The sequence below is a fragment of the Apaloderma vittatum genome, unplaced genomic scaffold (genome assembly GCF_000703405.1).
Source record: "Apaloderma vittatum isolate BGI_N311 unplaced genomic scaffold, ASM70340v1 scaffold9097, whole genome shotgun sequence".
In the NCBI taxonomy this organism is placed as follows: Eukaryota; Metazoa; Chordata; class Aves; order Trogoniformes; family Trogonidae; genus Apaloderma; species Apaloderma vittatum.
Genome location: NW_009724542.1, coordinates 628 through 19,652, shown reverse-complemented (window position 1 = coordinate 19,652; position 19,025 = coordinate 628). Strand labels below are relative to the sequence as shown.

At 39.8% G+C, this 19,025-nt stretch overlaps 1 protein-coding gene across 1 annotated transcript; it reads right to left on the bottom strand.

The window, feature by feature from the left end:
* Window positions 1–3,273: 3,273 nt before the first annotated feature.
* On the bottom strand, window positions 3,274–18,346 carry SLC4A1AP (solute carrier family 4 (anion exchanger), member 1, adaptor protein; the record flags this gene model as incomplete). The annotated part of the gene is given in 12 exon segments (XM_009872544.1): window positions 3,274–3,612; window positions 5,085–5,157; window positions 7,289–7,359; window positions 9,515–9,749; window positions 10,062–10,170; window positions 11,035–11,224; window positions 14,873–14,942; window positions 15,477–15,637; window positions 15,775–15,914; window positions 16,735–16,795; window positions 17,617–17,739; window positions 18,145–18,346. Coding segments are annotated over 12 exon segments (1,485 nt in total), but the record flags the coding sequence as incomplete, so codon positions are not given.
* Window positions 18,347–19,025: the final 679 nt, after the last annotated feature.

Below are 19,025 nucleotides of genomic sequence, written 5' to 3'. Positions count from 1 at the left end.
TTCCCATGGTGCTCAGTATATAAGGGCCCCTAAGAAGAGCCCTGGGGCCTTTAGTGCTGCTGTGCTGGGGGGTTGCCTACAGGCTGTTTGTCCTCTCTCGCTGTGCTGCTGCTGTTTCTGCCTCCTGTTTTTGTGTGCAGAGGAGCGCCGTTTGTTGGACTAGGTTGTCTCCATCTCCCCCCAATCCAGGTGGGAGCGGCACGGCTTCTTTTCTGATTCTCTTGGGCTGTATTTGGGACTCTGTTCTCGGGTACTCTTGTCTGCTGCTGAGTCTAGTCTGGGACATTTGTCTTCTGCTCAGTACCTAGTCGTCTTCCAGACCGTATGGGTCATGTATTAGTGTATTCGCTTGTATCTTTGAGTATATTTGCATACTTGTGTACATATATGTACATATATGTATATACAGCTTGACATATTCATTGTTACTGTTAGTATTTTTTTTCATTAGACTACCTCAAGTTTTTTTGACCTCAAAGTCTCTCTCCCTGATTCCCACGTTATCCTCCCCTTGGAGGGTGGTGGGAGGATCACAGAGAGCATCTGTCAAAGTTTAGTGGCCAGCCCAGCCTTAAACTTCAGCACCTCCTCTGAACATCATTATGGTGTTAAGGAGGTCAGGAAAGGTATTTAGGGTGAGAAACCTTTGTGAACTTTGCCATACGTGCTATAATCTCACCCTTAGCTGTAAATATTGTTGCTGGCTCTGCTTGCTGTGTGACTGTGCACTTATCACTGCTGTGAGAAGGTGCTCCAGCTGCTGCCCAGGGAATCCAAATTGTTTGGCTCTGATTTTATATGAAAAAGTTTAAGATCTACATGGAAAAGTATCTCAAACATAGAGGCTGGAAGCATGGTCTGTGCTGTGCCTGTAACGTAAGCCAGCAGCAGCGCTCTACGCCCGTGATCAAAACCCCAGATGTGGGGCAGGGCTCTCTCTTCTACAAGACAAGAAGCATGCAGGAAACTGGGCACATGGCCCAAATTATGTTTTTGCCACCAAGTTAGTGCCAGATGCCCTTTGGGATGAAGAAGGAGTGGAAAGGAAAACTGGAGAATGGAAGCTTAAGGGGACACATGGACTTTAGTCAGCTGCTTAACAGTATAAAGTTTCTGGGCTACATTTCTTTAACACCAAACACTATGATGGCTGCTCAGTTATCGGCTATCTTCTGAAAGAAAAAATGAGTGTGTAATTAATCACCCAGGGTGTGAAACTGAAGTGCAGCTAGAGTTTTAATTTCTTTACATGAAACTAAGCAGTCTTTCCTATGTGCTAAGTATCAAGGATTGCAGAAGTTAACTTTATTTATTCAACACTGCTGAAAATGACAGCTATGCTGGCCCTCTGTCACAACTGGATTATGCCAGGGTGCACAGCATGGTGCTTAAGGTCAAAAAAGAAAAGGCAATTCTTGACATGTCCATAGACCATCAGGAGATCTTTAACTTGTAATAAAAACTAAATAGCTGTTGGCAGAAAGATGTAAAAAAAAATTTGAGGGAAGCCGGCAGATGATACAGAAATAAAATTATGGTAATAGCTGTCACTCAATAGATGAGTGGTGAAAATGTGAAGATTTATTGCTGTGTAGATCCCTTTCTGTATAATATAGTGACTGCTGCTTGTATGTCCACATACTGGTTTATGGTTATCATTGGAGGAAAAAGATACTTGACAATGCCATATATACCTGCCCCAAAAGGAAGATATTCAAACCTGTTGTGTTACATGGCCATGCATGTTAAGTGGGAACCTACTTCTGGGATGGCTAAATGATAATTGACGGAATGACCACTTTCAAATATAATAGGTGGATTTTTTTTTTTCCACCGTTGTACTGAAAATGAAAATTACTGGAACAATCCAGTGGGGAACCATGTTTGGATATTCATATTACACAACGCAACAAAAGATGGACTGCCTAAAGAAAGCAGGTTTTACCTTCAGATCTGTATGGGAGCAGAAGTGAGCCACTATAAAAAGAAACAGATGGGAAACTCATGATCTCAGCCGGGACAAGACTGCCCAGTCCCAGATCCCCAGAGACATATTTTTGGCAGCAGGATAAATACCATTTGTCTGTACTACAAAGCAGCCCCCAATGAAAAGGCATCACTATGGTTTTGCTAGCCTCTATCCTTTCATCAGCAAACCTAAACAACACCCTCTTGGGAACCCAGAAGTCTTTTTTGTCTTTTTTTTTCTTTTTTTTTGAGGAACTTCAACACACTGACTGCCTAGTTTGGGATGGTGTACCCACCTTGTGGGCTCTTTTTCCCTGTGCTTCTCATGAGCAAAAATGGCAAACTATTGCTTCCCTTGTGCTGCACTTTGGCAGAAACCTGCCAGACCCTCTGCACCAACAGCAATGGATAGAAGTCCCTTGCAGACACTCGGTGCACCCTGGAACTGCACAAAGTTCTTGGAGAGAAGGGCTAAAGACTCCATGAAACCTATGAGGTCTGGCATTTGGAATGGAGGGGCAACAGCCTTGCCTTGGATTACGTAAAGATATGCCTGTGCCAGAAGCAGGAAGCCCTAGGCTGCCCAGCCTGGTGCACAGATGCTGACAAAATAAAGCTAAATATGTTGAAGATTACAGGCACAAAGAAGATGCTGTTTTGCAGCTTGAGTGTATTATGTGAAACTCTGCAGAATGCCAAGCTGCCAAACTGTTTTACATCCTCCATGGAGTAAAAATGCAGTGAGCTCCATTGCTCCAACACTACCATTGCAAGAACCAGAGGAGTCGTAGTTATCTGGAGGGGGGAAGCACGCCAAAGGATGCATGACCCCAGAACGCAACACTAGCATTTCTACAGCTTTCCTCGCCGCTTTAAGCTTGTGCTGAGAGCTTTACGGACCCTCAGATGCCCTGCGTGACCCTCGCCTTTACCACAACACAGGCTTTAGGACAATTGTGAATCAACCAGTGGACTCTCGCCGCTTTAAGCTTGTGCTGAGAGCTTTATGGACCCTCAGATGCCCTGTACGACCCTCGCCTTTACCACAACACAGGCTCTAGGACAATTGTGAATCAACCAGTGGACCGGATCCCTCCAAGCTGGTGACTATTCAGGTGAGCTGATGAGTGCTGACCATGTTACCGTGTTGGGGTCTTCAGGTCCCAAATCCTACCACTACTTGCAGTTTGGAGGAAAACAGCCGTGGAAGCAAACCAGTACTGTTTCTCATTTTAATTGCAGAAAACCAACAGGAAAACACTTTATCAAGCTTGTAAGTATACAGAGATGCACTTTTTAAAATACTTTTTGTATCCTTTTATTTACAAAAAGAAAAATGAGCCTACAGTTTTAAGTCAAATAAGAAGAACAAGGCTAAAAGTGGAAGAAGAGGCAGAAGAATGTGAGGGCTTTTTAAAAAGATATCTGGAAGACAAACAGAACACATAGGGAGAGCTAATAGCCGGAGTGGCTGCTGATGCCCTTGAATTTGGAACAGCATCTGAAAAACCAACTCTTCTGTCCCTGACTTAATGTGTGATGAAAGAATCCAAAACGGAGCAGTCCTTCAAACCTCAGATGTACTCTGGGAAGTTTAGTAGCCATATTTTTCATTGAGATGAGTCTTGCCATCACCACTTTGACCTAATGGACAAAAAGGAAGAGTTGCATTACTTTTTTCCTCCCTTATCTCAGATAAATGTGCTGCCTGGAGACCATTTCATACTTGGATACACTAGTCAGATAAGCAAAAGAGAATAAAAAGATCAGACTGGATATTACAATTCAAATTGTCTTTTAATTTATATTTAAAAGTCCTCTTAACCTTACTAATAGTGACACAATTACATCTTATATTTCTGGTTTGTTTTGTTTTGTTTTTTTTCTTTCTCCTGGTGTCCTCATTACGGCAGCTTAGAAGGTAAGTCTGATTATTAGCAGGCAGAGACAGAAAAAGGAGCTCCCTCTTAGGGACACAGCTCGCTTGGCTATCCCACATCAGACCTCTGAGTTACTGAATTGGGTATTTTGTTCCAGTGGCTTCTATGCCAGAGAAGTGCAGTCTTTTCACTGAATAATGATTCACCAGATTATAGTTTTCTTCAGTGAAATTTATTCTCATTTTTCTTACTCCCTTTGGAGCCTATCTATAATTATAAGCCTGCAACAGCCTCATAAAAATTATGATCATAGAATCATTCAGGTTGGAAAAGACCTCTAAGATCATCAAATCCATCGGTCAACCCAACACCACCATGACCACTAAACCATGTCCTGAACTGCCACGTCTACATGTTTTTTTTAACTCCTGGAGGGATGGTGACTGCATCACTTCCCTGGGCAGCCTGTTCCAATGCTTTGCCGCTACTGCAGTAAAGAAATTTTTCCTAATATCTGATCTAAACCTCCCCTGGTGCAACTTGAGCCAATTTCCTCTCATCCTATCGCTAATAATGAAACTACCAAATCAAAGCCAAACTTTGAACTTACTATGAAAACCTCTAAGCATGAAAATGAGTTTTCCATTGTAGAGAAACTGAAAATTCATTACACTGTTTAAGAATAGCCTCACTAAGGTAAAAGCACTCTGAAACTCAAGTAAAACATTTGTTCAATTTTAACATATATTAGATGCGTGCATTGATTATTCAGTGCCTTCACCGAAGCACTACCTCTGCAAAACACATGACCCAAAGTTTGTGTTCCAGTGACTTTTTGCAAACATCTGCCATGAAGATTTTCATATTTCACAGACTTCTGTGAAAACTGAGAACACTACGATTGCTGGAGCATTCATCCCTAGAGAAGGTCTGAGCTTGTCTTTACATCGCTATGTGCGAATGGAGCTAGCGCTTCTGGGTGTTAGAAAACTGAAAAGCAAACTTCAGGTGTATCTGTCTGTTGAGGTGAAGCTACTACAGACATGGTCTGTGTATTTCACTGCAAGACTTGCATGGTCATACAACAAATACAGGTCATAACATCCCAGAAAACATCAGGTTCTGGGTAAAATATTCCTGAACTATTTTTCTCAAGAAATTACAAGGACACGATGACTGCTTATTAGGTAGATTCTTGAGTTATAAGACTAAAACCAGTAAGGAAGTGGTTGATACCTGCAGGAGGAATCCATACGCAGTAATCTGGGTCGTCATCTGGGTACTCTGAGGAAAAAAAAGGTTGTTGGACCTGCAGAAGGAAAAAAAGATTTTTAAGGTGCTGCACCCCGCCAGCAATGCATCACTGCCACTAAATGTCTTATGAATTCAGAGACAAATACTGGAAGGTGAAGGTTATTTCCACAAGAGTCAGGGATGAAAACAATACTGAGGAAAGAAGAACTATCAAATCCTCAAAAGGATCCAGTTTATTCCTAGCAGAGTCATAGAATAATAGAAATGCTGGTTAGATGTCACCTCTGGAGGTCTTTCTTTCCAAACAGAACCATTGCCAGCTGTCAGCCTCTGGGAAGTTTAGTCCTGTCATCTTAATGCCTGGTAGTGTCATCTGACACAGATTTCTTTGTGCAGGCAAAAGCTTTAGAGCAGGATTTTCAAAAGACTCTTTACCAAGCTCAACGTGCAATCCCACTGAAAACTTTTGGTTTAAGGTGACTTTCAAACTGCAGTCTATAAAAGGTCAGCTGTTATATAAGAATAACTTAATTTTTCAAGAGAAAAAAAGCACTGCTTTTTTCCAGGCATCAATGAAATGGGTCAACTTGCAATTCAAATGTTGACACAGCAGTGGTTTTTTGTCTCTAGATTTTTAATTTTTGGCACATCAGCATCATTGTTTCAACAACTGCAGATAACTATCAAAAAAATTCATAGAAGTGTGGAGTGCGAGTCTTGTGTGCTCAAAATGTAGCCAAGTTACTCAGCACTGATTTGCATTACTCTGTTATATCACAACAGTCTTTATTTATGCAGTTGAAGCAATTTTTCATTCCCTCAAAAACTTCCCCCCCCACATCAACATCTAAACCAGTTCTTTTGGTAGATTAATGTTTTCCAAAACATTAGACTGCAGAGTTGTTGAAGAGTTTTTAAATATGGCTTGTGAACAGTCACTTTAAAAATGTTTTTTCCAGTTTTATGTGATTCAGAGTTATTCCTCAAATATTAAAAAGAAAAAAAAAAGAGAGCTGACTTCTGGTTGATATTTTCCATGCAAGACCTGAGCCAAAAGGCTGAGAGCATGTGGAAAAAGTGATTTGTGATGGGAGAGAGAATACAGCTAAGCCATCTGGCATTTGGAGAATGCGCAGTGTTAGAGTGAACTCTGTGCTGATGGAGCTGCTGACTTGACTGCCTCAGCATGAGAAGCTGCCTTGTTCTCCCACATTCATAGCAACGGGATAACTTGAGCTTTGACAGAAAAAATCCACCCTTGCTTGCTTTATCAATGTGCTTTATAGACCAGTGACAAAGGACAGTTCTAAAGGCTGTGGCTGCCCAATCCTTGGGTCCTTTGCCAAGACTAACAAGGCAGTAGGGAGTTAATTTCAAGTAAGTGGTGCGGGGCTAAAATTAGATGGCCACCACAAAGGAATGGTCATGATGATGTTCAGGACTCACAGCCCACCAACTAATTTTCTTTGATGGCAGTCAGCAGAAGGGTGGGATGCACCCTTAAGGGAAAAACTTCACAATAATCATTAGGCTAAGTGTACACTGTCAGAGAAGTTCCTTCCCAGCTCCAGGAAGGCAACAACTTTCTGCACCCCAAAAGGCGCAAGCCTTGTATATTTTACATTTTAATGCAAACTGTACGCACAGGAGGAACATTATGTGGCACATCCGCTCAAATTTAGTAATAATTTGGTTGCAAAGGACAATAATGTCTTGCTCATCTCTTTCCACATCTTGCAGAGAAGGATGGTTTGATAACGGCAATACAGACAGGCTACAACTTTAGGACAGCACGTTCTGGGTCAGCCAACATGTGCTTCCCAAGCTACTCTCCCAGGAAAGTTTTGCCGAGCAGAGAGCACTTGTGTTCTACAGCACTTGAGACACAGGAGAAGAGGAGGCATTTAGCAGAGACTAACTGCAAACTGAAAAGGTAAAAAAAATAAATTTGTGATTGAATTGAGAACCTTTATCGTGATTGGAATTTTGTGCTTTACCTTTTCCCTGGAGACTCCAAGATCTCTGCCCAATAGCAGGGCTTCTACATTTGGGTCTTAGTCAGCAGAAAAGCATTACTATCACCAAGTCATACTCAATCAAGCTGTTACTTTTTCACTTAAAAAATGAGTCTACTAAATTATTTCCTGAAGCTCTTAAGCTACAGGATTCACGGTGTCACAACTGACCTTGCTTGAGCTATTGATTTTCTTAGCTTTCTCAGATGTCTCTTCAGGTTCCTTACAAGCCGCCTCAGATGCTGGGAAGAAAGAACATTTGTTTTATGATACATCTCAAATGACCAATCCTATTAGAAAAAATAGAGGGAGATCACATAATAAATGGATACATCCAAGGAAATCCAAGTCAGCTCACTGCAACAAAATTCATACTTAAGACATCATTCTGATTTTCGCAGATTTAGTAACTTGTGCTTAAACTGTCAGTCACCTTCCCTGAATTCACTTAATAAGGTCCTCTAACTGGGATTCTGTAAAATACTTTAGTTAGAGGCAGATGTTCATTTTCTAAGACGTATACTCTATCTATAATCACTGCAGATTGATTTAGAAGGAAACAGTAAGAAATGTGCAGGAGGAACATGCTTTTATTTTTAAAAAATAACTTTACACATAACATAAATGAGAGGAATACAAAAGAACTATATGCCTTGTTCTTCTCCCACTTAATCTGTGAAATATTGAGAGTTGTGGCTCAAGTCTATGGATGAGATGAGGAGGATGGGACAACTTTCTTAAGATCCTGAATTATGAAAAAATCCAGAAAATTCATACAGATCTCCTCCACGTTCAGTACACCGAAAATCTTAATTTTGAGGATCTAATGTTTTTGGAGTGTACATATAAAGCGATTATTGTGTTGTTAACAGATTATTAGCTAATATTATAATAGAATCATAGAATGGCCTAAGCTGGAAGGGACCTTAGAGATCACTTTAATCCAGCCTCCCTGCCGCCAGGGACGCCACCTCTCGACTAGATCAGGCAACACGTTATGAAGTATTTGTCACTTTATGAAAGAAAGTTCTGTCCTGTAGTCTTAAAAGCTACTGCAAGAGAATAAGGGGAAAAAAATATTATGTTTATGCTCCTAAATTAAAATAATTTTACTACTCTTCTCATGCTATTTTTTAAAAATACAAGGATCACAAAACAGTTAATGACTATGAAAAGCAAGAAGAAGTGGTGGAGTTGCCATCCCTGGAGGTGTTCAAAACACATGTAGATGTGGCACTTCAGGACAGGGTTTAAAGGTCATAGTAATGTTGGATTGATGTTTGGACTTTATGATCTTAGAGGTCTTTTCCAACCTTAATGATTCTATGACTCTAAGAATCGAAACATGGTTGAAGTGACCTGTCTTCATCATACACTTACCACTTTTGAAGCAAAACACAATCATTCATGATAATTCTAGATTTTTTAAGCTCTAGATCAGGCTTAGTTTCCTTCTACTGACAGAAGATAATTGGTCCCTTAGACAGTTCCTAAATCCACGTGCTACTATATAATCAGTCTAAACTGTAGTGCTCACCTTGAGATTTCTCTTGTGAGGGCCCTATCTGAGATTTATTCCGTAGTATCTTTGGCTCAGGCAGAAAATGAGCCCCTGTTAAAAAAAAAGGAGAGCCAGGTGAGCACTCTGAGTAACTCTGATGGGCAGAGTGAGACTTCCTGAGACAAAGTAAAAAAAAACGAAACTCTTTGTTGCATTTGTCTCAGGAAGAACTCTTCTGTCAGAAGTCCTCCAAATTATTTCATCCACCAAGCCCATCATAATACAATATTAAAGAAAAACTTGTGATTAGTTAAAACAGACATTTCCAGAGCAACCTGTCCCGCATTAAGACAATGAGTTAGAATTACGTTTCTGTCATCAAATGCATCATTTCCTGAGAAACATCACTAATGAGTTTTCAAATGTATCAAACTGATAGATGAAAGGAGGGACTGAAGATAAACCATACAGATGAAAGGAAGATACCTCTCCATTACCACTTTAAAAATTATTTTTTCCTCCTTTCAAATGGATCTGAAGCTTTACATAGACTATCTTTCCTTATCAAGTCACTCGCCCTGCCAAGAACACATTGTAGTTGTTTTCACAGACAATCTAATGAAAGCAGGGCTTATCAAAATAGGACCTCTCTTGAGTCCAGATTTCTTCTATTTCACCAAAAGCATGAGTAACTGCCTGCTGAGCAGAGTTTCAACAGGAACCACGTAAAACTCGGTTACTGGCACACAGGCTCTGGGCTCATGGGAAAAAATCTATGGAAAAGAAGTCTGCTGGAGAACTGTGACTCAAAATTTAGCAGATTCCCACAGCTCTGAAAAATTCAGCAGTTAAGACACTCAGCTTCACAACTGGAAAAATCAAACCAAATGGTTTACCATCCTGCAGGGATTCTAGATTCTTGTTATTGCAGGGAGAACCATTGGGAGCATTAGTTTCTTCTCCTGTTTCTTCCTCTGTTGTCATTTTCGTTTCCAGGTTTGATGCTTTGCTCTTTATTGCATCTACTTCTTGCTCCTCCTCCATTTCTTCCTCTTCTTCCTCCTCCTCTGGTTCATCATCTTTCATTTTTAACAACCTTTCAGGGATGTCTGGACGCTTAACAGGCAACTTCTGTGGGATAAAGACTTGTGCATCAGTGCTAAGAAAAAAAGAGCTAGAGATCATAGATATTCATTATAGGAGAAAACACAGGTCACGGAGACAGCTGGTAAGGAAATGCTCTCAGGATGAAGAATGGTTAAGTTTTACGGAAAAGTTCTTAGTAGAAATGGAAGATGAAAAAAAAAAATTCATCCAGGGCTTGGTGCCTATGTGCTCTTTCCATGTACGCGAGAAGACACGGTTGCCACCTACAGTCTCCAGAGCCTGAGAGGGTGTCTGAGAAAGAGCCTCTGACTTGTAGCAGTTAAAAGTCCAACTTACCCCTAGGCTTCCAGTTTTCAGCTTGAATTTGCTCCCTCCTTTCATTGCACCAAAGAGAGGCAGTGTAATCTTTTTAGGCTTGTTCTCTGCTTCCAGACTGTAACTCCCACTCCTAATAAAAATTAGATACAAAGGAAAACAATGTACAAAGTATCAAACAAGTCTTACATTCACAAATACAAAAAAAAAATCTGCAAATTAGAAGTGGATAGATAAAAATCCTTTTATTTCTCTCTCACTTGCAGCATCCAAGGAGGAAGCTGCAGAACACGACTCCTCTATTCCACCTACATGTTCTAGGATTCAGGCACTTGCCATAATAGGAAGTACAAAATTAAGTAAACAAGGAAAAGAAAAAATCTATATCATAGAATCATAGAATGTGTTGGGCTGGAAGGGACCTTTAAAGGTCATCTAGTCCCACACCCCTGCAGTGAGCAGGGACATCTTGAACTAGATCAGGTTACTCAGACTCCCTCAAATTCAATTGCACACACATAGTTACATATATACATATATATATATAAACACATACTCAGAGGCTGAACCTCAGTTTAAGTAATTAAACTTCTAGTCAACCTGCCACTACTGAACAATGAACCCAGCACACGCCCCCTTGAATTGCAGTAGCGTGACTTCCAGGTGCATTTCATGGAGTGAAAGTGGTTTTCATGTTGTACACAATACCTGTAAAAATTCTTCAGTGCCCTTCGGATGCAGGTTGGGAAAATTAAAAAATGCTGACACCGTGCTTCCGATCCCTTCCCCCTCTCACCCTCCCAGTGTGAGCTTGTCTTTCTCCAGGGTTGCGGTGCATCTGCCGCAACCACAGACTGCGATGGAGTGATGAGCCTGGTGGGCTGGAAGCGCCTTCCTGCTTTTGTGTTTGGAAAGCTGTCTCCTGACTGTGCCTGCACAACTGCCCACAATAACAACAAAAGGTAACTGTAAATACGCTTTAGCTGAGACTTACTGGGGCTTCAGCTCAGGCAGTTCTGCAGGCTTGACAAGCTTTATTAACCCTTTCAATCTCTGTTGCTCTTTCTTCAGTTCAAATGACCGCAGGTGAAGCTTCTTCCGTGCCACACCGTCTAAGCTGCATCCTGATTTTATTTCGGTCATGAATTCATCCAAGGAATCTTGAGCTGCTGGCTGGGACTGGACTAGGCAAGATAAAGGGAAGACACATATTGTTATGGGTGGGGAGATGAGAGCTGTACTCATCAAGTCCTAGCTTTGGAAAATAAGGTATATAGGAACAACTCTCTGCAAGTTTCTGTTGAATGATGAAATAATGGAGGTTATTAGCCCTGGAAAGATGAAAGCATTCTTCCTAACAACAGATGAAGTGAACTTTAATCCTGACAGTAACCTTACGTAACAAAGCCTCTCTTAAAACTAAATGTTTCTTTATGAGTAAGTGTCTCTAGTCTGGGTTGTTCGTCTCACTTCAAGATCTGCTGTCCCTAAAAAGGTGGCTTACAGGTTCTTTTTGTAGTCATTAGACTAAACCATACACAGCTACAAAGAATCCCACGCCACTGCACGGGGAATTCTGTTTTGGCTTTCCTGAAAGTTTTATGTAGTAATAAGCTTGAAATGAATCGACATACAATGCTGCCTCCTACCCCTGGGTGATGGAACACATACAAGAATAATATCATTTAAATTTGACTAGATTTGCTAAGAAAACACACTGGTCTGTACTCGAAAAAGAGTAACACGTGCCTTTCTACTCTGCCCGATTTCAAATATTAATAATTCTACTCATATTTGACTAATTAAAATAAAACTCAGGAGGAAAAAAACCTAAGCTCTAACTACCAAGAAAAACAAATAGAGAATTTTAAGACATGCATTTCAAATAACCAAACAAGAAACCCCAGGAAAACTCCTTTCTTGCATCTGAACAATCCTTCAAAAGTTTTTATATCGTGTTCAAAAATAACTTGGGGGCAAACAAAGAAAAATGTTGTTGCTAGACTTTTAACAAGCCTTTTGACAGGCAGTCTTCTGCCTTTTAATATTAAATGAAAAGTGGCAAATCCGATATTTATTTGCTGCGTTATAAGCATTTAAGTGTATATGCACAAGCATAATTATCTGAGTTATTTTCAGTTCAGCTTAAGCTAATGAAGTAGCACTTGAAATTTTAAATGTGTACAAATAAAATAGCAAAAGTTATTGTTAAGAATACATACTCAAGCAGTTTTACATTACTTAAATATTTAGAGAAAATTCTAATCCTCGTTTTTACAAATGGAATCAATTGAAAACGATATTTCTGATCTAGAACAAAACATGGTTTACAATTTGCAAATAGATGAAAGCCACAATGGCAATTCTTGAAAGATATACAGAATTAAGAGGCTTCAGAAGATAAGAAACAGTTATAGCATCCACCTCCACACAAATACAAATGATGACAAAACATGTCAGAAAAGAAATTCTAGTAGAAATACTCTTATTTTTTTTCATAACTATTTATAGGAACCAAGACAAAAAACATAAATTAAAGGGTATTGTTAACAAACAGCCTGAAGCTCCTTGCAGACAGAAGCTGAGCAGAATGATTGTTTAAATTCAACACCAGATTTCAAAGATCCAGTTTAGTGCCGAGTCAGATAATTCAGAGCAATTAAAGGTATAGTTGCACAACTTGCTGCTTTAGCTGCAGAACAATGTAAGTGTTTCAGTCAAGGAGTGATAACTGAGTGAACCAGATCACCTCTTCTTGCAAAGATGATTCTCTGCTTGATTCCACCAACGGTGCATAAGATCAGGTAATTCAGCTTAGAGGTTTACTGTTAGCATTCGGTATCTGTCACAATAGTTTTCTACACTATTGAACTAAAATTTGACATTGCTAGGAGGCGAATCAATCATGGCTATTATACTTTATATACCAGTGAAAAAAGCTAGGGTGCTATTTACTGCACCATCACCTTATTGATAACTTTCTTCTGAACAGGCAACCAAAGAGGAGACCGAAGAGCTCGATGTATTTGATTTTCATTCAGCTGCATCAGTGAACCAGAGATACCAAGTCAGTCCATCAGTAATTAGTTCTGAAAAACTCCCAAGAAAAATTTGTGAACTTCTGCTGCAATCTTTTGGACACCCACTTAATTTCTCTAAGCGCTTGGTAAGAAATGTTGCAATTTAGCCTGTCCTTCACTCATTGGTCTCTCTACACTCTTGCCTTGAGGCTACAAATAATCATTTAGAGCAAGTAATAGTACATTAAGGCTTCAGAACTGTATGTAATGCAGCAGACAGCTCATGGCAGTGGTTAAGATTCACCCGTGATCGATACACATCCTCCTGGCTTACACTTGTACTCAATAGCTGTGATTAACCTGAAGCATCCAAAGAAACAAGGACCTAAATACACGCACACACAGAGTAACCAATGATGCAGTATTTGCTATGTTTCATTCTGGCCTAGTTCTAGGAAATTCTCATCCAATACTGAATTACTCTGTATTGCAATAAGTGCCAAGACTGCAGTTTTCCAAGGCTCTTAATTAGCTGCATAACCAGTTACAATTTACCAAACCATGATAACGTCTCAAAATTATATAGTGTTGGTAGAAGCCTATAAATGAACTGATTCTTCTTCTTCCCAGCCTCCACTACAATATCATTAAACTGTTAAGAAACAGTATCAGCAGAAGAAAAGGCATCATAACATATGAAAGCCTGGAACTAGCACATCTTGACAATACAAAGCACTAACTTCTCTTGCTAGTCAATCGCTAACGACTTGCTGGAACAGTCAGGCCGAAAACAATTCCTTCAAACACACTGAACTGACCCACCAGTTAGGAATGGTCGGTGGAACAGTGCTGTTTTCTGAACAGTGATCTGGTATAATCAATCACCAACAAAAACGTTGACACAAATGAGTTTTGGTGTGGCACTGATTTACTAGAAAGAAACATACCCATGTAACGCATAAGAGACAGCCCAGCTCTCAAGATTGCTGCAAGGCTTCTCGGAGAGAAACTCTTCAAACTTGACATCCCAAGCTTTATTAATGCCAACTCTGCTGAAAAGGTTTTTGTATGAAGAACCAGCCTAAACTAATTTCCTTCGTGCCTGCCTTTTATTCCACAAGATATCACCAGCAGCAGAAAGCAAAATGCAGCTATTTGTGTAGCACGCTTTTAAATCTAACTCACCACCAGATACAATCACCACTTTGGAAAGGCTCTGCCCTCCTACACAAAGGCATAATCCTACGAGACCAACAGCACCCTCATGAGCTGGCAACTTCACTGAACATACGGGCTAAGCATCAACTGCTTCAACTCCATATTTCTCTTTTCCCACCTTTCAGTTTTAAGGTGCACTTACAAAGAGAGAAGTGAAATAAAAGATACTATTTTCTGTTAGTTGTTTGCTCTTCCTTTTTATAAATGGTTTTGTCAGGAGTTGAAAAAAAGTTTTCCTTAAATTGGGTCCATTTCACTAATAAGGGCAGATAAACAGTAATAATGCTCATCCTCTTCAGCTCCAGGAACTTGTACATTCACCTCCTTACCTTAACTTAGATGTTGCTTGCTTTGGAGAAAGCTGAATTTGTTAGCAAGTGATTATACACACAGAGTACATAAACTATTGGATGAAGAGGATAAGTATCCTGTACAGCGAACTCAGTGACATGCAAGTCTTCCCACTGCTTTATGAAAAGCACAGGCTAAAAAACCCCAAAAAACGCACTTAAGACAGAAATCTGTAAGATACATTTTCATCTCCTTATTTTTCTTTATGGAAAGCCTTGAGATCAAACAAATTTCATGCCTCACCTTTCCCCGAAGCCTTCAGCTTCTCTGTTATCTCAGAAAGCTCCTTTTCAGCTTCGTTTAGCTTGGTGACCTATGAAAGAGCAACATGCTTAGAAGAGCTTTTTACCTGCTTTAAATCCCCTTTTAGGAGTTATTCAAGTATCCTATCAAATTACCTCTATTTATTTACTCCTGATCTTTGACCAGGATTTTCTGGTCTGAAAAAAAGTCAGTCTAGATTGCTCCTAAAAAATCTTATCAGTCCTTTCACACACTGTTCAAATAATTTTTCTGAAACATAAAAAAAAAATGCATAATGCTTCTGCGAAAATGTTTTGCCACCACTGTGATCGCCCAACCCTCCCTATCCCTACTACACAGAGAAAAGCAAGGTAGTACATTTCCAGGAGCATAAAGTAAGCAAAATTTTCAGCTATTTATAGATATTGTCTGCAAATCAAAAATCCACTATTTTATTCTAACTTGGCCAGTTGAGAGCTAAACATCTGAAATAACATCAAAGTTCAAGCTAACAGTGAAACATCCGGAAATATTTTTTATTTTCCTTCTTAGTAATAATACGCATGAGAGAAAAAGCCTGACATGTCATAATAATTCTTCTTACCAGGGAGTCATAAGTCTCTGGTTTTTCTTCTATTTTACCAGCTTTTCTCATTCGGTTCAGTCGTTTCTTTTCTACAGCACCAGTACGATCAAGGAAGGTGTCATCATCACTGTCATAAAAATCCTCGTCTTCCCAGTTCTTTGATTTCCTTTTTCGGGACACTGGGAAGGGTAAGGAAGAAGGCGAGAAAAAAATTATTTGCGTACCACTGAGCAGTAAAACCAGTTAAGAGATGGCAACCACAACTCCCAGATTTAGGGCTTTTAAAACGTTCACAGCATTTGACTTGGTTATTCACCTGCTTCTTGCCTCAGCACTCCTCGAGCATCGAGTAGCCTGCAAGCTTCCAGCGCACACTGGACCATCGCTTCCTTCTTCTTCCCTGAATGGAGAACCTCTGCCACCAGCTGCTTCCCTGATGCATCATCCACAGGCAACCTGCTCAGTTTGAAGGGTCAGAGAACAGCTCAGATAGGAACATCTTTTCACAGATGCTACTTAGATATTTTATTTATCATTTCACTCGAGTCTTCTTTTGCACATTAAGTATTTTCACTTTTCGTTTCATACGGTACCAACCAAAACAGAAGCATCGATTTCCTAAAGCATGCAGGTAAAATTTTATTTCATTAGTCCAGATAATAATTCCATTGGGAATACAAGAAGTTAAAACGTTGAATATCAACCTTCGAATCATTTTAAGCACCAGTATCTTGCATCCATACAACACCAGTAACAAGTATTTTCCATGCTGAAGCAAATGTTTCCTAAGCAGTACAATCACTGCAATATTGTACCTGTCCATTTGAGACCTATCCCCTTGACTTAGTTTCCACAAGAGGTTAACGTGTACGAACCCATTGAAACCCACCTTATACCATAAAAGAATGGAAACTGGGTTCCCAGTAGAATGAATGATTTTTTCCCCCCTCTCCCATTACAGACTGAAAGATACTGTTTCCTAGCGTTCTCTCGTGTTTCAACCTCCCATACTTCTCAAAACAAGAACTGAAAGAACTTAAATTCTTGCTTTTCCAATTTTCATCTCTAAGGAAAACCTAACACTGCCAGACCAGAAAGGAGAGCAGACACTGAACTAGGCATTAATCCTTGAACTTTTGTCTCAGTATCAGGGCTTAGGTCTAACTCTAGCTGGCCTATTTGCCAAGTGTGACAAGACAAGTAATTCCTTCAGCTTTTTTTTGTGAATTTGTTGAAGTTGGCTTTTAAGTGCAAAAGTGAACGGAGATATACATACTTGATCCTGCACAGCCAGCTATTGTGCCCACGGTCATCATATTCATATTCTAACTCTTCTCCTAAAGAGGAAAAGGAAATTGATGTAGTAACCAAAATTGAAATAAGCAGGAATAATCTTTATAGCAGAGAAGAATGTCACAGTTAAAAAAAGAGGCTGAATCAAAAGGCTGAATCTGCTACCTTTTTTTCGGTTGTTATTAAAAACATGGGATCTTCAGTTAGTATTATTCTCATTTGGCTGTTTTTCACAATCAGGGCTTTTTTCAGATTATGAACAAATAAATAAACAAGTCTCTAAGTGACCTGTTCAGGAACATGTAGTTCAAAGAAAAAACAATATTGTCTCTCTATGTATTAAAGCAAATGACACTGAAGTAATGACAGTTTGCAGTCTGGATTCACAGATTTTGTTTAACTTGAAGAATAATTTTTTGCTTTAGCAAGTAAGTGTGTCATTTGTAAGTTTTGCTTAGAGCAATTCATTACTGCCTTTTGCCTTTCCCTGCTTTCCAACTCTATCTCACAATCATAGTAATCTCCAAATACAATAGTGTGGAATTTGATGGGTTTGGATTTTTGAGCATGGCTTCAAAGCACGGCTGGAGTGTAACTCCAGAGGGATACAAGGTACTCTCTGCAACACTTAGTTTAGGAATTGGTAACTAAGTTTCAGACTTACAATGGTGAGCTAAGTTTTAATAAAATAAAAAAACCTACAACCACCAGTCCCCCACGAAGTGACCAAACAGAAACCCTTACCTACACAGTAATAGAAAAGTTTAGCTCCCACATCTTAATTCCCAAAGAAAAACATGAGCACAGATATCACACTTTGCTAAATAAGAAAAAACTTGCAATTAAAAAAAAGAAAAAAATATACCTTCTCTGTCAAAAAAGCCTTGTAAGGCCTTCCGAGGATCTTTCATGTAGAAGGCATCTTGAACATTCTGAAAATCAATAGCAATAGGGTTTTCTTCAACGTCATCCTCCTCAGCATCCTCCCCTAGAAGACAAAGTGCAAAAAACCACCACCCAATGAAACATTAGAAAGAGAACACCAGTATATTACAACTTTCTTTAGTTTAAAAGAATTGGCAGCTACATCATCCTAAAATTACGTCCCTGAACTTAACATTATTTCTGCATCCAAACAAATAAACCCTGCTTCTTTTTTCCTATTAGTTATGCCATCATAGGTTAGTGTTGCAGATGAACGTCACTGCCGTTTCAGCACTTTCAAGGGTTTCTGTGCTTATACATTTCCATTCACAAAACCAACTACTTTTGTACTGAAAAGCTCAATAATTACACTAGGCATCCAAGCTGGAAGTTCAATCCTAGTACTCGCTGAAAACTGGCTTAAAAGACCTTCCAAAGTGTATCAGCTGATTTCTACATCATCACTTACCCATTCCCCACGAGCAGCTCATATCAGTGTTCTGACTCCTCTCATGTCTCTCCTCTTTCTCGTCTTCCTCATCAGAGTCCTCTCCCAACATTGTCTTTTCTAATTTTGCTTGCTGCTGCTTTCGCAGTGCCTTCAGCTGAGTCACAGTTAGTTCCGACTCTGACTCTTGGTCCTCTTTGGGTCCCTACATCACAAACAGTAACTGAGCAAAAGTGTTTTTTAAAAGAAAAAACAAAAGAGCATTTTCAACACACATGCAGGTTATGTGTAATAACATACACAAATTGCTATAGTGCTCTTCAAAATGGTCTAATAATTCACATTTGTTGTGATCTGCATTATTCCAAAATAGGTTAGTTTGTGCCCTTTCCAAAGTGGGTAAAAAAAAAAAAAGAAACGAGCATTATTGTGTAGTCGTAATCAGATCAATCTCAAATGCAGCTATTTTAAAGGCAAAAATTTCTGTCAGTGCCATATGGGAGAATTTGAGGAATGAGCAGCTTTTGAGGCGTGGGTAGGGCACACTGAGTACTTTCCAAGTTCCTACTAATAAAAGGTCCCCTGGTTGACAAGAAAGTATTAGTGCTTTACCTTCCTGAGGCATCACACCACAGAATCACACAGAATCACAGAATGTTAGGGATTGGAAGGGACCGCGAAAGATCATCTAGTCCAATCCCCCTGCCGGAGCAGGAACACCTAGACGATGTTACACAGGAAGGCATCCAGGCGGGTTTTGAATGTCTCCAGAGAAGGAGACTCCACAACCTCCCTGGCCAGCCTGTTCCGGTGCTCTGTCACTCTTACTGAGAAGAAGTTTCTTCTCAAATTTAGGTGGAACCTCTTGTGTTCCAGTTTAAACCCATTACCCCTCGTCCTAC